The sequence below is a fragment of the Vipera berus genome (assembly GCF_964194415.1).
Source record: "Vipera berus genome assembly, chromosome: 4".
In the NCBI taxonomy this organism is placed as follows: domain Eukaryota; kingdom Metazoa; phylum Chordata; class Lepidosauria; order Squamata; family Viperidae; genus Vipera; species Vipera berus.
Window position 1 is genome coordinate 10,144,529 of NC_138206.1, and position 25,433 is coordinate 10,169,961.

At 42.5% G+C, this 25,433-nt stretch overlaps 1 protein-coding gene across 1 annotated transcript in view; it reads right to left on the reverse strand.

The window, feature by feature from the left end:
* Positions 1–186: 186 nt before the first annotated feature.
* The window catches only part of CTSC (cathepsin C), a 35,925-nt gene continuing 10,678 nt past the window's right edge, over positions 187–25,433 (reverse strand). Inside the window, exons 3-7 of the mRNA XM_081327588.1 lie at positions 14,738–14,904; positions 11,692–11,847; positions 8,501–8,616; positions 3,687–3,818; positions 187–2,553 (exon numbers count right to left, since the gene is read on the reverse strand). Coding sequence (XP_081183714.1) covers positions 2,051–2,553; positions 3,687–3,818; positions 8,501–8,616; positions 11,692–11,847; positions 14,738–14,904 — 1,074 coding nt within the window. The 3' untranslated portion in view covers positions 187–2,050. The remainder of the gene's footprint in view (positions 2,554–3,686; positions 3,819–8,500; positions 8,617–11,691; positions 11,848–14,737; positions 14,905–25,433) is intronic.

Sequence of the window (25,433 nt, forward strand, 5' to 3'; positions counted from 1 at the left end):
AAATTGCATTAAAGCCCCAAATTTGTCAGACAATATATTTCAAGGAAGAAAAGTTCTTTAAAAAAATGTAATTCCACTGTAGCAACTCTCTGTTGTTCCCACACAAAAAGCATGCCCCTTCTTCAACCTCCCACTGAGTTTTAAAAGAGGCAATAAGAAAGCTTTATTTAAAGAACTCCCAAGGCAGCTGAGAAGCATTTCTTTATTTCTAGAATCATATATATATATCATATATATATATATAAAAAACCCCTGAAGATAATAAAAACAAGGAAACAATAAAGTTGAACTGCATTGCTCAAACCGTGGATCAAATGAACGTTGTCATCATTTTGTTAAAAAGATACTTATAAGTTTCCCTTTTTTTATACCAAAAAAAAATCACAGTAGAGAATAATCATTTTGCATGCAAGACACTCTCGTCTACATTCAAGTTTCTTCATTTCTTTTGTTAAGGCACAGCAATTTTTTTTAAAAAAAATACTATTGCAGATTAGAAAAATAATTCCGGCAAAAATGAAAGGGGGAAAAACACACAAAAGGCTGCTAAACGTGGAAAGAAACTGTGGGAGAATAACACAACTAAATATCCAGAGTTTTCATACATTGTAATTGAATTCATAGCTAGGTTGTAAACATTAAAACATACCTTTTTCTTCAAATATGGTATGTACCACTTCATCCTAAGAAACCTGATTAATATGGCTAAGAGACTGGGTAATTTCAGGTACATCAGCCATGTTCCAAAGGTGTTTTGTTTCATTTTGTTTTCCCCAAAAGGCGTCTGAACTTTCTTGGTATTTCATTTTTCATTCAAGGAGCTTTTTCAGTTCTAACTCAGATCAGTTAGAACTGAGTTAGTTTTAAATGTTAATCCTTTGGCTCTAAATGTTAGAACTGAAAGAAGTTTCCTGGATGAAAAGCGAAACATTTTCAAAGAAAACAAACAAGAAAGGCCAGTTGCCTTTTGGAAAAAGCACATTTGGGACATTCGTGACCTGGATGATTGAGAATCGCCATAGGCATTAAATTATCCATGGTTGCAAACATCAGGCTGTGATTGGGCTTCCATTGCAAACTACCATTACACCCAAGTCTATTTTAAACACTATCCTTTCCTGATGTAATAGCAGAACAGTGTTAATCATGACCGGCCATTTTATCACACCAAGCTGAAATAACACTGATCATGATTAATAAGCTCGCTTCCAATCATGGTTGCCAATTCTGGCTTGAAAGTTAAGAACATGGATCTATTGTTAAGGTTCCTTCATCCCAACTTACTGCAATAGCTGAACAGAATCAGAGTGGTTAGATCAGGGGTCCTCAAACTTGGCAAGTTTAAGACTTGTGGACTTCAACTCCCAGAATTCCCTGGCTGGCTGAGGAATTCTGGGAGTTGAAGTCCACAAGTCTTAAACTTGCCACGTTTGAAGCCCCCTGGGTTAGATGAAACCACCACGTTTTACAATCAGTTCTTTGACCTGGTCTTCTAACCACTATGGCTTTCGTTTTTAAGTGAGTTTGAAAAAAAACGGCAAAACAAAATTTGCCTCGTAGGCAGTGAACGCAAGGCCATTCAATCTTCTAAATATGTACAGGTAGTCCTCGATTTACAACCATTTCTTTAGTGACCATTCGATGTTACAAAGGCGCTGAAAAAAGATGACTTTGCACACCTACGACCGTTGCGTCTCCACAATCACGAGATCAAAATTTGGACGCTTGGAAACTGACATGTACTTATGCTGGCTGCAAATGGCCTGGGTTCATGTGATCACATTTTGCAACCTTCTAAACAAGCAAAATCAATGGGGGAAGCCAGATTTACTTAACAGCCAGGTTACAACCGCAGTGATCACTTAAAATTAACGGTGTCAAGAAAGGCTGTAGACTGGGGCAAAACTCACTTGACAACTGTCTTGCTTAGCAATGGAAATGGGCTCAATTTTGGTCGTAAGTCGAGAACTAGCTGCAATTCACATCCATTGCACTTGTAGGGTGGACACTCTTGCTCTCTGGACAGAGGTCTCCTGAGGTAATTTTACCACTATATTTTAGCTATAGGCGTAGAAGCCACCGCTATGCTCTCTATAGCGCACTCATCGGAGCCTCTCCGGATCCTGAAATAACCTTCCTCACCCCAAGAGCTTCCCCAACTGTTCTTCACAATCCAAAATGGCTGACCAGTCTGGGGATCACTGCCATAACCCACAAGCAGAACGGCGTGATTGGTCAGTTCAAAAGGATTAAAAGGGTCCATCAGACCGGTGTGGTGGTAGATTCCTCCCGAGTAGTACATAAAATCATTATAAACTTCGAAAGCAACAGCCATCGGTCCATGCTTCATGAGCTCCAGTTTCATGAAGGCTTCATTGCACCCGCCATAGAACCCACCCACGTAGTAATAGTCGGCGGTATAGTAGCGATAGCAGTCTTTCTTAAAAGTGCAGGGGGAATCCATGCCTTTGTAAGGAAAGCAGGCCTCCTCAACTATGCCAAAATCCTGTACGTATTTTCCAGCAATAAGGTAAGGGAATCCACCATCACAACCTAAAAGGAAAGAAAATAATAATAATAATAGTAATAATTCTGGGAAATTAACCGTACAACTTGAAGAAGTCTCAAAGGGCTAGATTCTTATCAGAAAGGCTGGTACAACAGAAAGCAAACATCTTTCAGAATGAAAAACTGGACCAAGAGGAGTATAAGAATGAGCAACATCATCGCTCTTCTAGTTTTTTTTTTCCTTCCCATTCCTGTCCTTTGGTGCCTTCAGGTGTACTTTAGTACCTGCTGACTTAAGGACTAAAAGGTTGATGGCGGAAGAGACGTTTCAAAACAAGCAGGATTATTTTAAAGGTGCTTTTTCAAAAGGCAACTGGACTTTTCTTGGTTGTTTTTTTCCCCGTTGAAAATGTTTCGCTTCTTATCCACGAAGCTTCATCCGTTCTTCAGAACTGAAGAAGCTTCGTGGATGAGAAGCGAAACGTTTTCAAGGGGGGGGGGGGAAATCAAGAAAAGTCCAGTTGACTTTTGGAAAAAGCACCTTTGGGACAACCAGGACGTGGACGATTGAGAATCTGCATAGACTCTTTTCAGCATTATCCATGGTTGAAAACATCAGGATTATGAAAATAAGCAGGATTATGAACACAGCTCCTACTGATGAGGCTAAAAGACTTCACCCCATACCACAATTTTTTTTTATGTAACTCTTCCGAATTTTAATTTAAGCTTTTTTTTTACCATTTCTAAGCCTTGGCTTAATTCAACCTGAATGATTAAAGTATTTTTTTTTAAATGTTACACTGTATTTTAATAAGTAATATTACTTATTAAAGTAAATAAATAAAACCCAGGAGAGAGACATGGGTGCTTTAATGAGTTGTAGGCAGGCACTCATTTCTACTTCTAGGTGTTTTGTAGCTTGTCTTTTGAACCTGAATACCTCCATCACAACAGCCAACTTGGTTAATGGTATCGTTCCTGTGTGCTAGAGGGTTTATCTTCTCTTTATTTCTACAAGCAGGATGGGCAGGCATATCCTTTGTCATGCAGGCCTTGACCTTCCCATCCTTATCATCTGCTTACCTTCAGGCAATGGTCAATTCAAAATGTGCCCCAAGGTTGTTTTTTTTTTAATTTCCCCCCCAAAATCCAGATGCTACCCACCCCTACTTTACCTTGGGAGTATTCACTGCAGGAAACAACTTGCTGAGGGCTCAGGGTTGGAGTCTGAGAATTGTTGGTGAGGATGCGAATCCTGGCTTCCAGCATGCCCATCGAAGCAAAAGCGTAGCAGCTGCCGCAGGAGGCTGTGGAGAAGAATGGAGGAATAAGGTCAGCCAATCACTGAGCTCCTTTGAAACCAGAAACTCCTTAGCTCTGAGCCAGGATGAGAGGGAGACAGGGGGGAGAGAGAGGGAGGGAGGGAGAGAGGGAGGGAGGGGGAGAGGAAAAGGGAGAGAGGGAGGGAGAGAAAGAGGGGGAGAGAGAGGGAGGGAGAGAGGGGGAGGGAAAGGGAGAGGAAAAGGGAGAGAGGGAGGGAGAGAAAGGGAAAGGGAAAGGAAGAGGGAAAGAGGGGGAGGGAAAGGAACAGGGAGAGAGGGAAGGAGAGGGAGAGAAAGGGGGAGGGAGGGAAGGAGAGGGAGAGAGAGGGGGAGGGAGAGAAAGGGGGAGAGAGAGGGAGGGAGAGAGAGGGGGAAAGAGAGGGGGAGGGAAAGGGAGAGGAAAAGGAAGAGGGACAGAGGGAGGGAGAGGGAGAGGAAAAGGAAGGGAGAGAGGGAGAGGGAGGGAGGGAGGGAGGGAGAGAAAGAGGGGGAAAGAGAGAGGGAGAGGGGGGAGAAAAAAGAAGGGAGAAGGAAAGGAAGAGGGAAAGAGGGAGGGAGGGAGAGGGAGAGAAAAAGGGAGAAAGGGAGGGAGAGGGGGAGAGGGGGAGGGAGAGAAAGAGGGGGAGAGACAGAGGGAGGGAGAGAGGGAGGGAGAGGAAAAGGGAGGGAGAGAGGGAGAAGGGGAAAGAGAGGGGGAGAGGGAGAGAGGGAGGGAGAGAGAGGGAGGGAGAGGGAGAGGGAAGGAGAGGAAGAGGAGGAAAAATCTTTCAGGACTTTTTAATCAAACTAAATAAATAACAATCCCCTTTATTTTATTTGCTTATTATTTATTTACCTTTTTTTTAAATAAAGAGCTCAAGGCAGTGAACATACTGTATGTAATACTCCTTCTTCCTTCTATTTCCCCTACAACAACAACCCTGTGAGATGAGTTGGACTGAGAGAGTTACTGGCCCAAGATCACCCAGCTGGCTTTCATGCCTAAGGCAGGACTGGAACTCACAGTCTGCTGATGATTGGGCTAGTTACCCAGTCGGCTTTTATGCCTAAAGTGAGATTTGCAAAGTGGAATTGCACGTTCCCAAGAATAAACATCATACACCCATGTCCCCCAGGTGTCACCCTAGAATCAGCACGTATATGCTTCCACACCCAGGACAAGCTCCCCTGTAAAAGCACCATCCTACTGTACCCCATTTCTCTGCAGCTAACCCTTAAAGCAAAACTATTTTGCTTTGGGGAATAAATATTTCTCCTTTCCTCACAGCTGTCTGGATTTCACTTTTATTTATTCTTGTGCAGCTCGAGTTGAAACCTCAAATTATTTTTCTGACAAGGATAGGATAGGATAGGATAGGACAGGACAGGACAATAACTTTATTGTCACTTTAAATGTACACTAATCAGTGTACATTAAAATGAAATTTCCCTGCATTCAGCTTTCAGAGGGTAACCACCTCCGTTATACACAAGTAGGATTAGAACTCACAGTCTCCTGATGATTGACCCAGGTCAATCAGTTTTCATACCCAAGGCAGGACTAGAAGTCATGGTCTGCTGGTTCCTTGCCTGGTCCCTCAACGATTAGACCAAACTGGCCCTACAGGTCTCTTTTACACCAGGGGTCTTCAAACTTGGCCCTTTTAGGACTGGTGGACTCCAACTCCCAGAATCCCTCAGGCAGCGTGCTTGGCTGAGGAATTCTGGGAGTTGAAGTCCACAAGTCCTGAAAGGGCCACGTTTGAAGACCCCTGCTTTCCACTCTGAACGGATGCGTAGGTGCTACGTTTTTCTTAAATAAATAAAGTAAAATACACTTAACTTCTAAAAAAGCCTGCCTAATATCCCAGCTTTTTTTAAAAAAAATAAAACCCTGAAATGCTGCCGCCGCCGCCACTATCAACTGCTTAGCAACAAAAGGAGAGGACTCCATTAGGCGAAATAAGGTTTATTCAGCCTCTTCTGCTTCGCTACTGGAATTTCTGCTAATTGAGTCAGAAGTTTTGAAACCTGACAAAACGTTGTGGTGGAACAAGGCAGCTTCCTGCTGGCCAGAAGCAGTGGAATTATACTTTTCTCTCACTTATTCCAAGCACCTTAGCAAAGAAAGGTACACCACGGACTGAGGGTGTATTTAGAAGCCAAATTGCCTCTTGAGGACCCGGAGGTGTGACCAATCAGGAGGGAACACATTTTTCCCACTCAAAAATTACACCTATACATAAGGTACCATTTTAGTTTAATCATCTTACTTCTGCAGCAAATGTAACAGACAGCCGACAGAGGACACCTGTCTCTTTATTCTTCTTGTTTCCTGACATCCAGAAAGAAAAAAAAATTGACCAATGGGAGCAAGATTCTTTGTACAGCGGAGTTTTGGGTTCAGCTGACTATCCTCAACTTCAGACCGCAAAACTTCTTTTGCCAAGAGAGACCGTTGTTAACCGGGTTTTGCCCCACTGTACGGCCTGTTTCGCCCCAGTGGTTAAGGGGTTCCTTGCAGCTGTTAAAATCAGTAACACTGTTCTTAAATGTCTGAATTTGGATCACGTGACCACGGGGATGTTGCACAACGGTCGTTAAGTGTGAAAAACGATTGTATTTTTTTCCCCCGATTTGAATTTTTTTTATTTATTTTTATCAAAGTATAAAATACAAGGGGAAAAAAGGGTGCAAAACTAAAAGAAGAGGGAGGGGGGGAAAGGGGGATAGTGTAAAGGAGAAAAGAAAAAAGAAAAGGGCATTAACTTCGAAACTCTCTTTAGCATAGTAAAAGGTAACAACATAACAACCACAACTTTTTGCAAGTGTGAAAAACAATCATAAGTCACTTTTTTTCACTAAAAGATGTGCCACAACACAAACAACGTGTACTTCTGAGGAGTATCACAATGGAGGTTGTCTTTGACCAACAACCATAATAGCGCTTCTCCATTAGGGTCACAGGCACCCTCATGACTGACCTGATTTTATGACCTTTTTTTTGAGGCAGTCGTTAAAAGTGAAAAATGGCCTGCAATGGGCCTGTTTTATTATTGGAAAGTGCTGGTTTTCAGCAAAACTGTCGTAAAACGTGCTCACGTGACTGTAGGATGCCGCAAATGGCCGTAATGTGGGACGGTTGCCATGCACCCAACATGCAGTCATTGTGACCCAGAAGATGGGTTGGCAGCTGTCAGAGCTGAATCGGTTAAGAAGAGACTTTTTATCATTTATGGTGGACATGTGATAAAGCCAAGAAATATTGGAGTAGGGTACATATGTTAATGCAGAAAATTCTTAATGTGAATATAAAGATTAAACCAGAAACTTTCCTTCTGGGTCTAATGGAAAAAGATTTGGGAAAAAAAAATTGGAACTCTGATTTTATATATGTTGACGGCAGCAAGATGGCTCTGTGCACAAAAATGGAAGGACGTTTCGATTCCCACCATGGCTACAAAAGTTGATAGAATTAGCAGATGGCTAAATTGACTTGTTTTGATAAAATAAAAGAATATTAGTACTTTTGTTCCCACTTGGAAACCGGTTCTGGGCTTTGTGCTTGAGGTGGGGAAAAAATGATACTATGATTTTGGGTTTTACTGATTAGATTGATTGGTGGATATAGAAATGGCTAGTTCACACTATTATAGAAATGTAAAAAGTTGAGGTTCGATGTTTATTTTACCGCAACAGAGGGAGTCGGAAGTCAACACCTTTTTTTTCTCCCCCACCCCGCCTTTTCTCACTTCTCTTTTTTCCCCTCCCCCTAGCTTTGTTCCCTATTATTTGCTTTTGTATCTTCGTATTTTATGCTTTAAGTGATTAAAAATCATAATAAAAAAAGGAACTGGGTTGGTAAGCAACCCACTGAGTACTCAGATCTGTTGAAATGTCAGCTGGCCTCTCAGCTGAGGTCTCATTCAGCATTGTGATGTAGCGCAGAAAGGAAACAAGGCCAGCTGAATTAAATCTACTTTATTGTAAAGTTACATTGTCAAAATCATGCAAGCCTGAAATTACATTTCTCCCCCCACCATCACAGCCTAAGAGACTAGGGAGGGTCCCTTCTTGCCATATCCATTTTCCTGTTGTAGGGTAGGATAGATGCCTTTAATCTGACTGCTCCTTAGCTGTGCCTCTTCACCCTACTTCCCAAGGTTATTCCTACATACCACTAGAATAATTCATCATATGGTCCTAGTATGTCCAAGTGTATGTAAAAAGGGCAAATGACAAGTGTAAAAGGGGGATAAAGAAATTGGGACATGGCAACCTGTTTCTTGGGTCAGTACAAAAATCACTAATATTATCTCACGTCTACAGCTTACTTCCAATGTTGTAAATATGCTCTCTGGAGCTGAATTCTGTCTGCTACCAACAAACTAACATTGCCAGAAATGAACAAATAGCTCCTTTTCTGCCACTGAGGTACTCACAGTGTTTTTCGTGAGGCTGATAATTATCCCAAACACATAAGTGCACAGACACACAAACAAAAGCACAGAACTCCACGAATGCCCACAAAAAGACATTTGTTTTTGTAAAAACTTTGCAAAATAGTTTAAGTCAGGGGTAGGCAACCTTGGCTCTTTTATGACTCGTGAACTTCAACTCCCAGAATTCCTGAGCCAGCATGCCTACCCCTGGTTTAAGTCAATCCGGGTTGGTGAAACAGAACTCACCTTGGTTTCGTACTGGGCTGACGTAATTAACACCATTCACATTCCTCCAGTCCCAGGATTCTGGCAGATTAGAAGCCTCTTTGATTATTTCGGAAGTTAGGGGGGCAGGCTTTGGCCTACAAGAAATAAAAGGAAAGTGTGCATTAAAAGGTAAAGGTTTCCTTTGTCCAATTGTGTCTGACGCTAGGGGGCGGTGTTCATCTCCTAAGCGAGGGAGCCAGTGTTGTCCTTTTGATGATCATGTGGCCGGCATGACTATACGCCCCTAGGTGCACAGAATGCTGATTACCTTCCCACTGAAATGGTACCTATTTATCTGCTTGCATTTTCATACTTTTAGACTGCTAGGTTGGCAGGAGCCGGGCCAGGAACGGGAGCTCACCCTGTTGCACAGCGCTCAGGTCTTCAACCCGGGCTGCCAGCTTTCCAGTGGACAAACTCAGTGTCTTTAACTGCTGAGCCATCGCGGCCCCTAAAATCTACTTGTCTCAATTCACAACATCGAAAATAAAAAAATAAAATAACACATAGTCATACTAAGAGCAGTGGTGGCGCAGTGGTTAGAATGCAGTATTGCAGGGTAACTCTGCCCACAGCTAGCAGTTCGATCCTGACCAGCTCAAGTCTTTGACTCAGAATTCCATCCTTCCGAGATTGGTAAAATGAGGACACAGACTGTTGGGGGCAATAAGTGCTATTGCTATTGCTATAAATAGGAGCCATGGTGGTGCAATGGTTAATATTGCAGGCTGACTCTGCTCACTGCCAGCAGTTCGATCCTGACCGGCTCAAGGTTGACTCAGTCTTCCATCCTTCCGAGGTTAATAAAATAAAGAGCCTTGGTGGAGCAGTGGGCTAATGCCTCCTTAAGTAACACCAGCTGCCTGCAATTAGTGCAGGTTCGCGTCCCACCAGGCTCAAGGTTGACTCAGCCTTCCATCCTTCCGAGGTAGGTAAAATGAGGACCTAGATTGTTGGGGGCAATAAGCTGAATTTGTAATAATGCCGCTGGGGGGGGGCGAAAGCCCTAATAAGCAGGCATATACATAGAATGAAGGCTACTGCTAAGCTTGTAAGCCGCCCTGAGTCTTCGGAGAAGGGCGGGATGTAAATGGAATTTTAAAAAAAAATGAGGACCCAGACTGTTGGGGGCAATATGTTAACTCTATAAACAGCTTAGAGAGGGCTGTAAAGCACTATGAAGTGATATATAAGTCTAAGTGCTATTGCTACTTGTGAAAATAGCACCCGTAATGCAGTAGTTTGATAATTTTCAGATTTCTTTTCCTCAACCATTTGTGTTCTCAACCTCTTAATCCTTTTAATGCTCCAGTACTAAAACAAAGCAAGCAAGAAATGCCAACTGCAAATATTAATATTCAATTAGAGCTTGTCATTATTACATGCTTTTCTAACCGAACAGGTGAAGTGATACTAACAGCCTCTTGTGTTTGCATGGAATAAATGTATATTATTGTTGCTATCCCCGTCTTCGTGTAGGTTAGGGTTTGTGCCAGTGGTGGGATTCAGCCAGTTCGCACCACTTCGGCAGAATTGGTAGCTAATTTTTTGTTGCCCAGGCCCACAATAGACTTCCGGAAGCGGCATCGACACAGAGAACCAGTTGTTCACATATTTGAATCCCACCACTGGTTTGTACCTATTTATCTACTCCCATTTGCATGCTATCAAACTGCTAAGTTGGCAGGAGCTGGGGCATATAATGGGAGCTCGCCCCATCATGCTTGGGTCTCAAACTGCCAACCTTCCAATTGACAGGTCCAGCATCTTAACCATTAGACCAGGTGTACCAACCTTGGCTCTTTTATGACTGGTGGACTTCAACTCCCAGAATTCCTGAGCCAGCTATGCTGGCCCAGGAATTCTGGGAGTTGAAGTCCACCGGTCATAAAAGAGCCAAGGTTGCCTACCCCTGCATTAGACCACCACACTCCCTGCAATGTGTACACTGGCATCCTTCAAATCTGACAAATGGAACAATTAATTGCTATGAGCTTTGTGTTGTTTTGTCTGAGGTCTCACTAGTCTAGCGAAAAAACTCTTTTCCAAGAGTTTCTCCCACAGGAACGGTCTTGTTATATGCAGAGGTAAAATAAAATCACAGCAGACACATAAAGGAAGATTATTGGCACTTTTGCCCTCCTGAGTTAAGCACTTCATTTTAGAGGCTAAAGTAAGAAGCCCTTAGCAAAACTGAACACATTTCCAGCGAGGACTGTTAACGCTGGTCACAAACATTTCCTTTTAAAATTACTGGAGAGTGCTTAAAACAATGTAATGATTTTGAACCGCTCAATACTGCATCACAAAATTGCCTTCAGTACAGAGTTTAGCTACAGTGACCAAGGAACTGAAATTATAGCTAATGCCTCCATCCCACTGAATGTTTTTCCCACCTTAATATGTACTCAAGAGCGTGTTTCAGGCATTTAAAAAAAACAAACCCACCAGTGGTTAATGAGTTGGTGATGACTGAGGTTTGTCATTGCCTACTTAATGCCAAGTTGCTGTTCTTGAGTGTTTCTGACTGAAGTGACTGGGGGTTAAAACATATGAAGAAGAGTTGCAGGAACTCAGTATATCTAAACTAACAAAGAGAAGGACTAGGGGTGACATGATGACAGTCTTCTAATATATAAGGGGTTGCCATAAAGAAGAGGCAATCAATCTATCCTCCAAAGCACCAGAGGGCAGGATAAGAAGTAACTGATGGAAAATTATCAAAGAGAGCTTCAACCTAGAACTAAGGAGAAATTTCCTGACAGTGAGAACAATTAAACAATGGAAGAGCTTGCCTCCAGAAATTGTGGATGCTCTATCACTAGAGGTTTTTAAGATGAGAACGGACGGCCCTTTGTCTTAAGAGTGGTGTAGGTTCTCCTGTTTAAGCCAGGTGTTGGACTAGAAAACTTCCAAGTCTCTTCCAACTTAAAAATAACATAAATGTAGTTGTCAAGGCTTGCTGCACCCATTCTTTCCTCCAGAAAAGACATAGCTCTTGAAAAAACGTACAGTCCAAAAAGCTTTTCGTTTTTATCTTGACTTTTGTTTCCTCACCATCACCATTTTGAAAACCACCAAATAAGTCAGGAGTCAAGAACAAAATGTCTCTGGGCTCCACGGCACATCTCTTTCCCTAAATCTAGCCACTGACAAGTAACTTGGTTTACCTGGGCATTTTGGATCTTAATCCTCCAGCTCTCCGAACGAGGTCTTGTAAAGTAAGTCTGTCATATTCCCTGTAGGCAGTAGCTCTCCATGATTTCTGAACAGCATTGATGGCTTTCACAAAGTCGTAGTTAGTCACATGGAACCTCTGCTGGATTCTGGAGAGAAGGGGTTGTCAGTTACTTAATTGAAACCCAGTTTTTGACAATTGCAACCTAACTGCCCCAACAATGTTAAGCCAACCACACTGTGCCATTCGTATTTAATCACTGGACAAACCAGGATGCTGCTCTGAAGAGAAATTTTGCTGGGACTCTAAGGTAGGTAGTTTCAGAGGCTCATTTTTTCCTGGGGCAAAATAATCTTGGTTTCAATAAGCTGGGAATTTTGCCCAAGTCTTCTCTTGGTGTCTGGAAGCTGTTACGCTTAGGGTGGGACGGTAGGCTAAAACAAATTAAGCAAAATGGATTTATGGATGTTCATCACGGTTCTTGCCAATTTTATTATTGGCTCTTGAAGGCTTGGCATTGTTTTGGGACTCTCCTGGCTACTGCAAGATGGACAGGTGAATGCTTTGGAAAAGGGACCCTATACTTAGTTCCTTTATTTATTAAATTTATATGTCACCTGTCTCACTTTGAAAAGTGACTCTGGACAGCTGGGCAATTTCATCCAAGGCACGTTATACCTCTTCCTGGAGCAATAGGTCCATGACCTTACACTTCTTACACTTCACAAACTTCAGTTGATTTAAAATTGGTTTGTTATATTGTATTTATTGATTAGATTTTCATGCCATCCATCTCCCCTACAAGGTGACTGCAGTAGATGATTCAAAATACAGCAGACCACTTTTTAATAGGCAGGAGCATCTTTAAGTCCTGGCCTTGTTTGTCAACAGATTCTTAAGACACTAGTTTTGACTGATAAAGCCCTACATGGACTGGCATTCACGTACCTGTAGTATCACCTACTCCAACCAGATTTGGCTTGTACAAGGAAATTCTCTCAGGAGAAACTATTTGGTCATTCGTGAAGTAAGGAGATGTGAGAGCAGTCTCTCTCTCTTTCTCTCGAAATTAGCCTGGCACTTTCACAGATGACCACTTGGGAGCTTTTAAACATTCAGCTTATCCAGAAGGCCACTTTGGAAAATTATTACTCATCAATTTCCCATGATGTTACTTTTTTTTTTTGCAAAGACTTGCATTCTGAATAATTTTCTTCTATTTGGGATATTGTTATGGTTCCGACAGATGAAACTCTTCAAAGAACTTCAAGGCATTGTTTACCTTAAAGAATCTTTATTGGAGTAGCATAGCATCGGCACGTACGTAAATGAAGGCAAAATCTGAATTCCCCTCCCCTTAGCATATACTATCAAACACACTTCCCTCCTCTAATTAAGTCATAAATCACATTCTCCAATTAGTTTGAAATGCAGGCTTTCCCTCCAGTTCTCCAACCCGCCATTTCTTATCATCTCTTATTTCAAAAGCCCTGGGTTCACACACTATTACAATATTGTTGTGTCTAACTAATATTCTTCATATTCTTCCTCCTCCCCCCACCCCAGTATCATCTAATTCTAATTCCAAGAGTAAAGCATAAGAAAGCAAGAACATTGTCAAAGCAAGAACATCCGATGTTAGCAGCGTTGACGGATATTTTATTGCATTTTAGCATGTTATAAGCTGCTGTGCTTCTTGAAGATTCAGCTGTATACAGGGTGTCCTCAACTTACAATCATTCATTTAGGGACAGTTCGAAGTCACAACAGTATCGAAAAAAGTGACTGGTGACCCTTTTTCACACTAATGACTACTTGCAGCATGCCCATGGTCATGTGATCAAAATTCAGATGCTTGGCAACTGACTCATAGTTATGACGGTTGCAGTGTCCCGGAGTCATGTGATCATCTTTTGCAACTTCTGACAAGCAAAGTCAATGGGGAAGCCGGATTCATTTAACAACGGGGTTACTAATTTAACTAGTGATTCACTTAAAATGGGGCAAAACTCAGTTAACAACTGTCTTGCTTAACAGCAAAAATGTTGGAGCTCAGTTGTGGTCGTACGTCAAGGACTACCTGTATACATTTGATCAAATCAACAAAAGCGAAAAATATGTAAGCAAGAATTCTGCCACATTTTCCCCTTTCATCGTGATCCTTACAAGATCTGCCATATCTCAATACGTTCTTCGCAAGAGGATCAATCAACAAACATGGATGATGAGCTGTATTGAATAATGTCCCATCGAGGGTCTCCAGTCTGCTTCTCCTAACAAAATGCACATATTAGAGCAAGGCTCTCCAAAGTTGGCAACTTTAAGACTCGTGGACTTCAACTCCCAGACTTCCCCAGTCAGACTTGAAGTCCACAAGTCTTAAAGTCGCCAACTTTGGAGAGCCCTGTATTAGAGTACGGAGATTGTCTGCTAAGCAGACACTTAACTGAAATGTTTACTACAGTGGCCTGAAGGAACACCAGCTGAGCAGACTGCAATCTTTTGAATTGCAACAGAGCAGAAGGTCTTCTGTGCTGTTTTACTAAACAGGACTGTAAGGCATATGGTGATAGCCTACATAGTTGGGTTGAAAATATATAAACCATGATGTTGTGACTTTAAGATGTTAATTGGCCAATGGGTGTGTAAGTGTTCTCATGGCCATAAGAGGGAGCTAGGAATGTAGCTTCTTTTTCTCTGAATTCTATGCTCTCTCTACTATTGCTGTTTTGCTGTACTGTTGGCTTACTACTGTGATAAACCCGAACTGGGTACTGACTTCTGGACCGATAAGAAGACTTTGTGTTTGGAATACTCCTTGGACTGTTACTATTGTGTATGACCTGGACTGTTTCTTTTTGACCGTGCATTTTTGTTTTTACACCACCTCAAAAGTAAAATACTTTCTGTTTTCACAACTCAAGTGTACTCTTGTGGTTACTGTGTGACTCTTACTGCTCTCAGTACCCTTCCTTGTCTGTGCAACTCCTTGGTAGCACAAGGAGACCTCTGCACAACAATTCATAACAAGGACTCACCTTCTTGAGCTCTTCCAAGGAGGCAGTTGATGCACACGAACTTGGGGACCTGAAGATGAGACCTTGGTTCCAGTAAAACATGCCCAGTTATGGCCGAGGACATCATGCACCCAGCCTGGTAGCGTCTCATTGCAGTAACTTGTCACGGTAGAACCCTGTTTTTTAAACTAAAAAGAGGAAGAGAAGAAAAGGTAGAGGTGATTTTAGACAGAATACCAGTAATTCCACAGAGGCATGGTGCGCAAAAGATTCCAAGGCTCAACCCTTGTGAAATCCACAACTGGTTATCCAATACCCAGACTTTCACAAAATAGGGTCCTCTCAGATTTATTTGAGCCTTGGTGGAGCAATGGGCTAATGCCTCCTTAAGTAACACCAGCTGCCTGCAATTAGTGCAGGTTCGAGTCCCACCAGGCTCAAGGTTGACTCAGCCTTCCATCCTTCCGAGGTAGGTAAAATGAGGACCCAGATTGTTGGGGGCAATAAGCTGACTTTGTAATAATTCAAGGTGCTGGTAATGACCTATAAAGCTCTAAATGGCTTGGGTCCGGATTATCTAAGGGAACACCTGCTGCCGGCATCAACTTCCCATCGTCCTGTGCGCTCCCACAGGGAGGGCCTTCTAAGGGTACCGCCACTTAAGGAATGCCGGTGGGTTATTCCCAGGGAAGGGCGTTCTCTGTGGGCGCGCCGGCCCTATGGAACCAACATCCCACGGAACATAGGACTGCCCCCGACCTTCGCTCATTTCTCCGGGACTTGAAAACCTGGTTTTTCGAGCTGTCTGGCCCAGACTGAGGGGTTTTAACTAATTTAATTAATTGGGTTTTAGTTTAACTTCAGGGACTGTAATTTAATCATAGTTTTAACTGATTTTAATTTTGTATGTTATGTATTTTAATTTTCCCTGTAAACCGCCCTGAGTCCTACGGGAATAGGGCGGTATATAAATTTAAATAATAAATAAATAAACAAATAATGCTGCGGGGGGGGGGGCGGGGGCGGCGAAAGCCCTAATAAGCAGGCATATACATAGAATGAAGGCTATTGCTAAGCACATTGATTTGTGCTTTAGATTGTAAGCCGTCCTGAGTCTTCGGAGAAGGGCGGGATATAAATGGGATTTTTTTTTTAAAAAAAATTGTCTGCGTTGACAAAACCGGTAACTCTCATTCACTCAGGACGTCTTAACATACAGTAAGCTGGGCTGAGAGGGTGTGACTTGCTCAAAGTCATCCATGGCTAAGAGTCAGTTCCATCAGGTAGGCCAGACCAAGGCTTTTTACTGGGTTAAATTGTCTCGTAATTATTGCATCTATTGTTTAATTCTTTTTTTTAAAAAAAATTACTTTGTTTTTTTTAATTTTTATTGTTGTGAGCCGCCCTGAGTCCTCAGGGAGAAGGGCGGCATACAAATTTAATCAAATCAAATCAAATCAAATCAAATCAAATCAAATTAAGACTACTTTGTTACATTGGCTGTAGTAAAAGAACCTTTTAAATCTGAGGTCTCTCCAGCCCGTATGCCTGTGAAACTAAGGCGGCGTCTTGTCTTATTTCCTCCTTGCTTTAGTTTGTTTTGAGTTTTGTGTTTTTGCTCTGGGATTGGATCTGGCTTGTCTCCATGAAAATCATCTTTATTCTCTACAGCAGAGGTCCCCAACCTTTTGGGCACCAGGGACCGGTTCCGTGGAGAGAGGTTGTTCCGCAGACCGGAGAGTGCGTGGTTTTGTGTGCTGCCTGCACCCCACGGATGGACCTATGCTTGTCTGTGCAGAGCGGTTGCTGGCATGCCACGGCCCCAGTACTGATCCACCGACTGGGAGTTTGGGACCCCTGCTAGGCAGAATGGACTTGAACTTGGGTTTCTTCTAATCCAACACTTTAACCAGTCTATCACACTGGATGCTGGGTCTTATACTTGGTGGAGCAGTGGGCTAATGCCTCCTTAAGTAACACCAGCTGCCTGCAATTAGTGCAGGTTCGCATCCCACCAGGCTCAAGGTTGACTCAGCCTTCCATCCTTCCAAGGTAGGTAAAATGAGGACCCAGATTGTTGGGGGCAATAAGCTGACTTTGTAAAAATGCTGCTTGGGGGGGCCCGAAAGCCCTAATAAGCAGGCATATACATAGAATGAAGGCTACTGCTAAGTTTGTAAGCCGCCCTGAGTCTTCAGAGAAGGGCGGGATATAAATGGAATTAAAAATAAAAATATATGAATCCCGTGGGAGATCATCTCATTAGAGAATGCAGGCTTATAAAAAACACAGTGGGATAAACGAGCCAGAATCCAATTCTTTGCAAGGTACTTTCTATCTTCTCCATGACGGAAGAAACAAGCCTTCTTCATAATCTGATAAACTACAGGAGCATTATTCATTGTGGGTGGCTGTTCTGTATCTAAATCCAGAATAACAGAGCTAGAAGGGACCTTGGAGGTCTTCTAGTCCAACCCCCTGCTCAGGCAGGAAACCCAATACCATCCATTTCAGACAAATGGTTGTCCAATCTCTTCTTAAAAACCTCCTATGTTGGAGCACCCACAGCTTCTGGAGGCAAGTCATTCTACTGATTAATTGTTCTGTCAGGAAATTTCTCCTTAGTTCTAGGTTGCTTCTCTCCTTGATTAGTTTCCATCCATTGTTTCTTGTCCTGCCTTCAGGTGCTTTGGAGAATAGGTCAACCTCCTCTTCTTTGTGGCAGCCCTTAGATACTGGAATATTGCAATCCTGTCATCCCTAATCCTTCTTTTCATTAGACACACCAACTTCCTGCAACAGTTCTTCATCAGTTTTAGCCTCCAGTCCCCTGATCATCTTTGTTGCTCTTCTCTGCACTCTTTCTAGAGTCTCAACATCTTTTTTACATCGCGGTGACCAAAACCGAATGCAATATTCCAAGCGTGGCCCTACCAGGGCATTGTAAAGTGGTATCAACGCTTCACGTGATATCTTAATGGCCAAAATAGGTTCATTGTTTCACAGCAAGAGGATTATCTTACTGAAGGTCACAGTAGAAAGGCAAATGAAGATCTTTTCAGTTGAAGTGGACGTTTGGTGGCAGGAAAGGATGAGATGATCAGCAATGATAGGAAATGGAAAGCAACAGTGAAAAATTGCAAGCAACAGAGACCACCGCTTTCCATTGTATAAAGGGGGTATGGCCTAATGTAACATTTGTACCTTTCTGCTATGGGAATTTGAGAAAAGGTGGCTTGTATCTGCCATTCTGATAGATTTTTTCCAATGGAGGATGCTCTGCATATCTGGTCCCTGAAGTATACTTGGGAGTCTCTTTGGATCAGATAGGTTTGGCTAGAGACAAAATAGGGATTCACAATCAGAGTCCTTCTCTTTCCCTGTCCCGCCTACTTTTAGAAGAACAGCCTTTAAAGCCAACTTGACCTTGACTTCACAAACATTGCTCTCATTGTGGACATCTCTCCTTGGAGGGCTAATTTGTGTAGTGGTTGAGATGCTGGTCTAGAAACCAGGAGACGGTGAGTTCTAGTCCCACCTTAGCCAGGAAAGTCGTCTGTGTGACTTTGGGCCAAACACCAGGAGACGGTGAGTTCTAGTCCTGCCTTAGCCAGGAAAGCCAGCTGGGTGACTTTGGGCCAATCCTCAAGAGATGGTGAATTCTAGTGCCACCTTAGGCGTGAAAGCTGGCTTGGTGACTTTGGGCCAGTCCGTCCCTCTGAATCCAACCCACTTTACAGGGTTGTTACTGTGGGGGAAAATAGGAAGAGGAAGGAGTATTATATACATTTGCTGACTTGAGTTACTTATAAAGTAATAAAGGCAGGATAAAAATCGAAGAAATACATAAATAAATTTAATGGGCCATGGAGCCCTTTCCTCATGCAGAGTACAACTGGATAAATCATGGCAGCGAGGAACTAAAGGGTGAAATGTAATCGCAGTCTAGATAATTATGCATGGCTCTGAAGAAAGCAGATAGATTTTTTTTTTAAAAAAATCCTTTTCCTGTATTCATTTATTTATTTCCTAATTTCTCTCTCCCCCACCCCACCGAGAGCTTAATCCTCATTCGACCAATCAATTGAATAGTAATAGATGCAGTTCAGTGGCACTATATCTTCACACAATGTATAATTCATGAAATTCACTGCCCCGAGACATAGTAGTTACACTTATGGCTGTTCCACGGTGATTAATCATGTTGGCATGAATGTGAGATTTTACAGAGCCAAAGAATGCTACCGTATGCAGAAGCAGCAATGAAATGGGTTCGTTATTATTATTTTTTGTAATGTTCCCCATCTATCTTGCAACTTGTTTCCATCATCCCTAGCTGCCATGGCCAGGGATGGCAAGAACGTGTAAACCATAGAAAGGGAACTCATCAAATTTGCAGATGACACCAAGGTGGCAGGCTGCATTAAGAGAAGGATAGAATCAAGATCACATGAAGTGTTAATACCACTTTACAATGCCTTGGTAAGGCCACACTTGGAATACTGCATCCAGTTTTGTTCGCCACGATGTAAAAAAGATTTTGAGATTCAGGGTGCAGAGAAGAGCAACAGAGGATCAGGGGACTGGAGGCTAAAACATATAAAGAATGGTTACTAGAATTGGGTATGTCTAGCTTAATGAAAAGAAGGACTAGGGGTGACAGGATAGCAGTCTTCCAGTATCTCAGGGGCTGCCACAAAGAAGAGGGAGTCAAGCTATTCTCCAAAGCACCTGAAGGCAGGACAAGAAGCAATGGTTGGAAACTAATCAAGGAGAGAAGCAATCTGGAACTCAGTAGAAATTTCCTGACAGTTAGAACAATTAATCAGTGGAACAACCTGCCTCCAGAAGCTGTGAATATGCTCCAACACTGGAAGTTTTTAAGAAGAGACTGGACAGCCATTTGTCTGAAATGGTATAGGGTTTCCTGCCTGAGCAGGGGGTTGGACTAGATGACCTCCAAGGTCCCTTCCAACTCTCTATTCTATTCTATTCTATTCTATTCTATTCTATTCTATTCTATTCTATTCTATTCTATTCTATTCTATTCTATTCTACATTGAAAGATGCCAGTTTTTTTCCTTCCAGCAAGTTGTAAAAGACCAGGTTACGGCCCTCAAGCAGTGGGCTACAGTAGTTATCTGTATAATACTGATCTAACAGTGCCTAATATTTCTAATAAATGGAAACATGGTGGTAACCTACGGCTTCTCCAATAAAGGCAGTCCTTGACCTACGACCACAATTGAGCCCAAAATATATGTTGCTAAGTGAAAAATGGGTCAAAACTCACAAATGTTTCACTCAGCAACAGAAATGTGGGGCTCAGTTGTGGTCGTAAGTCGAGGACTCTCTGTAGTTTCTCGCTGGCATCCAGTTATCTGATTTGGGCAAGACTGCCAAATTAAATGGCTCTTTAATGTACCTTCTAAATAAGAGTTTCTCAACCTTGGTAACTTTAAGATATGTGGACTTCAACTTCCAGAATTCCCCAGCTAGCTATCCTATACCTACCTGATGTCTTGGAATTTGATTCCCATTAGCTCCAGTCATAATGGCTAAAGCTGGGGTAGGCAACCTTGGCTGTGCTGGCTCAGGAATTCTGGGAGTTGAAGTCCATGAATCATAAAAGAGCCAAGGTTGCCTACCCCTGGACTAAAGGCAAGGAATTGCCGAGTCATACTACAAAATCTTACTTCTCTCTCAACCAGAAGTAAACAACCATTTTCTTATACAGGAGTCCTTGATTTATGACCATAATTGAGCGCAAAGTTTCTGTTACTAATCGAGATAGTTATTAAGTAAGCTTTGTTGTATAATAGCATTAAATAAACTTACTACGATCTTTTGGTTAGCTAAGAGTAGAAAGGCCACAGATCAGGCATTCAGACAACTTGTTAAATCCTCAACTAACCAGAAAGATGTATTTTCTAGACCAGGGGGTCTTCAAACCTGGCCCTTTTTATGACTTGTGGACTTCAACTCCCAGAATTCCTCAGCCAGTGTGCCTGACTGAGGAATTCTGGGAGTTGAAGTCCACAAGTCATAAAAGGGCCAAGTGCGAACACCCCGGTTCTAGGCAGACCATGGGTAGACCTCTGAATCTGCAGACACTCATTCTCTGCTGCTGTGGTTTCGTCAAAACAGGTTAGTTAGTTCTCCCTTCACCATAGAGTTTAGTCCCTGGTTTAGCACACATGTTACCTGTGCCCCTTAAGTCACTCCTTTAAGCCAAACATTTAGTTCTTCTGAAGTTGAAGTGGATGTCTTTGAATGATCTTATTAAGTTATAGCATCTTCTGGAGGTGGAGACTGGATAACAGTCAGAATGAACAAGTGAGCCTCTATAAATAACTTGGGGTGTTATTCAACCTTCCACAGTAGGAAGTGTAGGCATCAATTATTTAACTGAAAAATGCCTTGAGAAATGCTGCTGCTGTTCACAGGTATTTCGAGTTGGAAAGGTGATTATTAAGTCCCTGTAGCTCTTGGAGGTTTTGGAGGAGAGGAAATAATTCAGCCATTGCTGTGCTCAGATTTATATGCCTAAAGATAATGCGTCCATTTGAGGATGTCCAGGCTAAATTTCCTCCATCAATTTCAGTTCTACCTAGTTTGCACCAAATGCTCTATTACACTTCAAGACTGGATTCAATAAAAGCTTAGGTCTGGCTTTAAATCTGTTTGATCTCTAGGCCAAATTGATTTTCCCCCTGACCCACCTAAAGCTGTTAATGGTAGCTGATAATTCCAGGTCTGGCGGGGAAAGAATTTTGTCAGATAAGCTTCCCTTCAATAGGTTCTCTAAGGAAAATGTATTTTCCTTGATCAAAGCAGAGAGGCCAGGGAAGTGATTAAACAGCATTTACGGGATTCTAATTTGCAGAAAAAAAAATCTAAGGGCCAATACCAACTCTTCTCTGTTAATGGGTGTGAAAAGCAGATCGAAGCCATCTGCAGATATTTCACATTATGTTAGCTAAAGATGGTGCCTATCTAGTAGCACATTTTGTGCCATGTGTTACAGAATAATGGAAGGGACCTTAGAGGTCTTCTAGTCCAGCCCTTTGCTCAAGTAGGAGCCCTACAACATTTTGGATAAATGGCTTTCCAACCTCTTCTTAAAAACCCAATGATGGAGCACTCACAACTCCTAGACAAGCTGTTCCACTGATTAATTGTTCTCACTGACACGGAATTTCTCCTTAGTTCTAAGTTAGATCACTCTTTAATGATCTTCCATCTATTACATCTTGTCTTGCCCTCATGTGCTTTGGAGAACAGCTTGACTCCCTCTTCTTTGGGACAACCCCTAAGATATTGTAACACTGCTATCATGTCCCCCCTCGTCCTTCTCTTGATTAAACTAGGTAAAGGTAAAGGTTCCCCCACACATGCGTCCTAGTCATTTCCGACTCTAGGGGCCAGTGCTCATCTCCGTTTCAAAGCCAAAGAGCCAGCGCTTGTCCGAGGACGTCTCCGTGGTCATGTGGCCGGCATGACTAGACGCCAAAGGTGCACGGAACGCTGTTACCTTCCCACCGAAGTAGTCCCTATTTTTCTACTTGCATTTTTACGTGCTTTCGAACTGCTAGGTTGGCAGAAGCTGGGACGAGTAACAGGCGCTCACTCTGTTACGCGGCACTTGGGATTCGACCTGCCAAACTGCCGACCTTCTGATCGACAAGCTCAGCATCCTAACCCAGAGCCACTGCGTCCCTTCTTCATTAAACTAGACATACCCAATTCCAGCAACCGTTCCTTATATATTTTAGCCTCCAGTCCCCTAATCATCTTTGCTGCTCTTCTCTGCACTCTTTCTAGAGTCTCAACATCTTTTTTATATTGTGGTGACCAAAACTGGATGCAGTATTCCAAGTGTGGTCTTACCAAGGCCTTGTAAAGTGGTATTAACACTTCCCGTGATCCTGACACCAACTTTCTGTTGATGCAGCCTAAGAGCACATTGGCTTTTTTGGCAGCTGTAGCAAAAGTGTCTGTCCACTAAATGGTTTGCCTTTGAAGGTATAAAAAGGAAAAGGCTGGGCTAGATTGCACTGGGTTCTGGACAGACTCGAACACTGGGCACTATCTAACAAAATGAAATTCAGTGGTGAAAAAAGTAAGGTTCTACATTTAGGCAGGAAAAATCAAATGCACAGGTATAGTATAGGTGGTACCTTGCTCAATAGTAGTAAATGTGAGAGGTATCTCGGAGTCCTAGTAGACAATCACTTCAATATGAGCCAGCAGTGTGCTGCAGCAGCCAAAAAAGCCAACACAGTGCTAGGCTGCATTAACAGAGGGATAGAATCAAGATCACGTGAAGTACTAATACCACTTTACAATGCCTTGGTAAGGCCACACCTGGAATACTGCATCCAGTTTTGGTCACCACGATGTAAAAAAGATGTCGAGACTCTAGAAAGAGTACAGAGAAGAGCAACAAAGATGATTGGGGGACTGGAGGCTAAAACATATAGGGAACGGTTGCTGGAATTGGGTATGTGTAGTTTAATGAAGAGAAGAGTGAGGGGTGACATGATAGCAGTGTTCCAATATCTCAGGGGCTGCCACAAAGAAGAGGGAGCCAAGCTATTCTCCAAAGCGCCTGAAAGCAGGACAAGAAGCAATGGATGGAAACTAGTCAAGGAGAGAAGCAACCTGGAACTAAGGAGAAACTTCCTGACAGTTAGAACAATTAACCAGTGGAACAACCTGCCTCCAAAAGTGGTGAATGCTCCAACACTGGAAGTTTTTAAGAAGAGACTGGACAGCCACTTGTCTGAAATGGTATAGGGTTTCCTGCCTTAGCAGGGGGTTGGACTAGATGACCTCCAAGGTCCCTGCCAACTTATTATTATTATTGTTATTATTATAATTATCTGGAAAAGGGACAAGGAGAAAAACTCTGCCCAAATTTTCTACTGTGGCAAGAAAGGTCGTCAAATGGGGCAAAACTCACTTAGCATACAGTATAGCTCGCTTGGCAGCAGAAATGTTGGGCTCAGTTGTGATCCTAGGTTGAGTACTTACCTGAATTCTAAGGAATATCCTAAAAAAGCTTCAGGTGATGGACTCCGAGACCTGGAGGACTCGGGACTGAAGAGAATGATGTAATTATAATTTATATAATCAGTAGTAGTTGGTAGAGTATATTTTGGGAAGATGCTGTTAAGTCGCAACACTTTTTTAATTGATGGTCAGCACATGACAAGCGAACTAGCACAAGAAAGATTTTCCATCCAACCCCACCTCATGTCTAATAGTTCTCTTCTTTCTTCAAATAGTTTTTCTATCTTTCCTTTTTAATCAACCAAACTTCCTTCCTTTTCTTTCTTTCTCTTTCTTTCTTTCTTTCTTTCTTTCTTTCTTTCTTTCTTTCTTTCTTTCTTTCTTTCTTTCTTTCCTTTCTCTTTCTTCCTTCCTTCTTTTTTTTTTACAAATAAGCCAAGGCGGCAAGCATATTCAAGCCACCTTCTTCCTCCTATTTTCCCCACAACAACTACTAAGGCAAATTGGGTTGAGAGAGTCACCCAAATGGCGTTCATACCTAAAACGGGACTAGAACTCACCGTCTCCAGCTTTCTAGTCTGTTGCCTTATACCAGGGGTAGGCAACCTTGGCTCTTTTATGACTCGTGGACTTCAACTCCCAGAATTCCTGAGCCAGCCAGAGGTCCACGAGTCATAAAAGAGCCCAGGTTGCCTACCCTTGCCTTATACCCTGTGACTTGATTTACCATTTGTGTAAACAGACGGGAGGCCAAGCCTAAAGGGTGTAGCTTGCAAGACCTCAGGAGAGAAACGTCTGATCGGTACACTGATTACTGCAGTGTATCAACGTAGAGCCATTACAACCTTTGGACCAGGCGAGGCCGTGTTTCCAGTCGGTCTGACTTTGCCACAAGATTTTGCAATTGCTGCCTAGTCTCTTGATTAAAAATCACATTTCTGACCTCTCCAGATGCTTCTGAAGCAAATAAGAGCCATTAAACAAAACCTCTGCACTGGAGATGGGGGCTAACTCCAAGAATTGTTTGTTCCTGTTTTTAGAAACCACGATGTCTAGAGGAAAAAGAAACAAACAAACCAACCATTGGACAGAAGAGGGCAAAATGGCATGGGCCCAGATTATCTTAGGGAGCACCTGCTGCCAGCATCAACTTCCCATCGTCCTATGTACTCCCATAGGGAGGGCCTCCTTAGGGTGCCGCCGGTCAGGGAGTGCCAGCGGGTGATCCCCAGAGGGAAGGCGTTCTCTGTGGGCGCGCCCGTCCTTTGGAACGAACTGCCGATGGAACTTCGGACTGCCCCCGACCTTTGCTCGTTTCGCCGGGACCTGAAAACCTGGTTCTTTGATTTATCTGGCCTGGACTGAGGGGTTTTTAAGTTTTTAAACTTTGTTTTAATTTCTTGGGCTATTAATTAATTTAATTCATTTTAATTCTATTTCTATTTCAACTTTTATATTGTCTTTTAAATTTTGCCCTGTAAACCGCCCTGAGTCCTTCGGGAATAGGGCAGTATATAAAACTAATAAAATAAAATAAATAAATAAATAAAATGGCTACAGCGAACATCTATTTTCTGAGCTCCCCCAGAAGGATGCTTAATGAATGTGCAACCAGTTTCGGAATCCTTGAATATGTTTTACACACAATGCATTCAAATGCTTGTTAACACAAGCTGCAAATTATGGATTCAAATGGATGTGA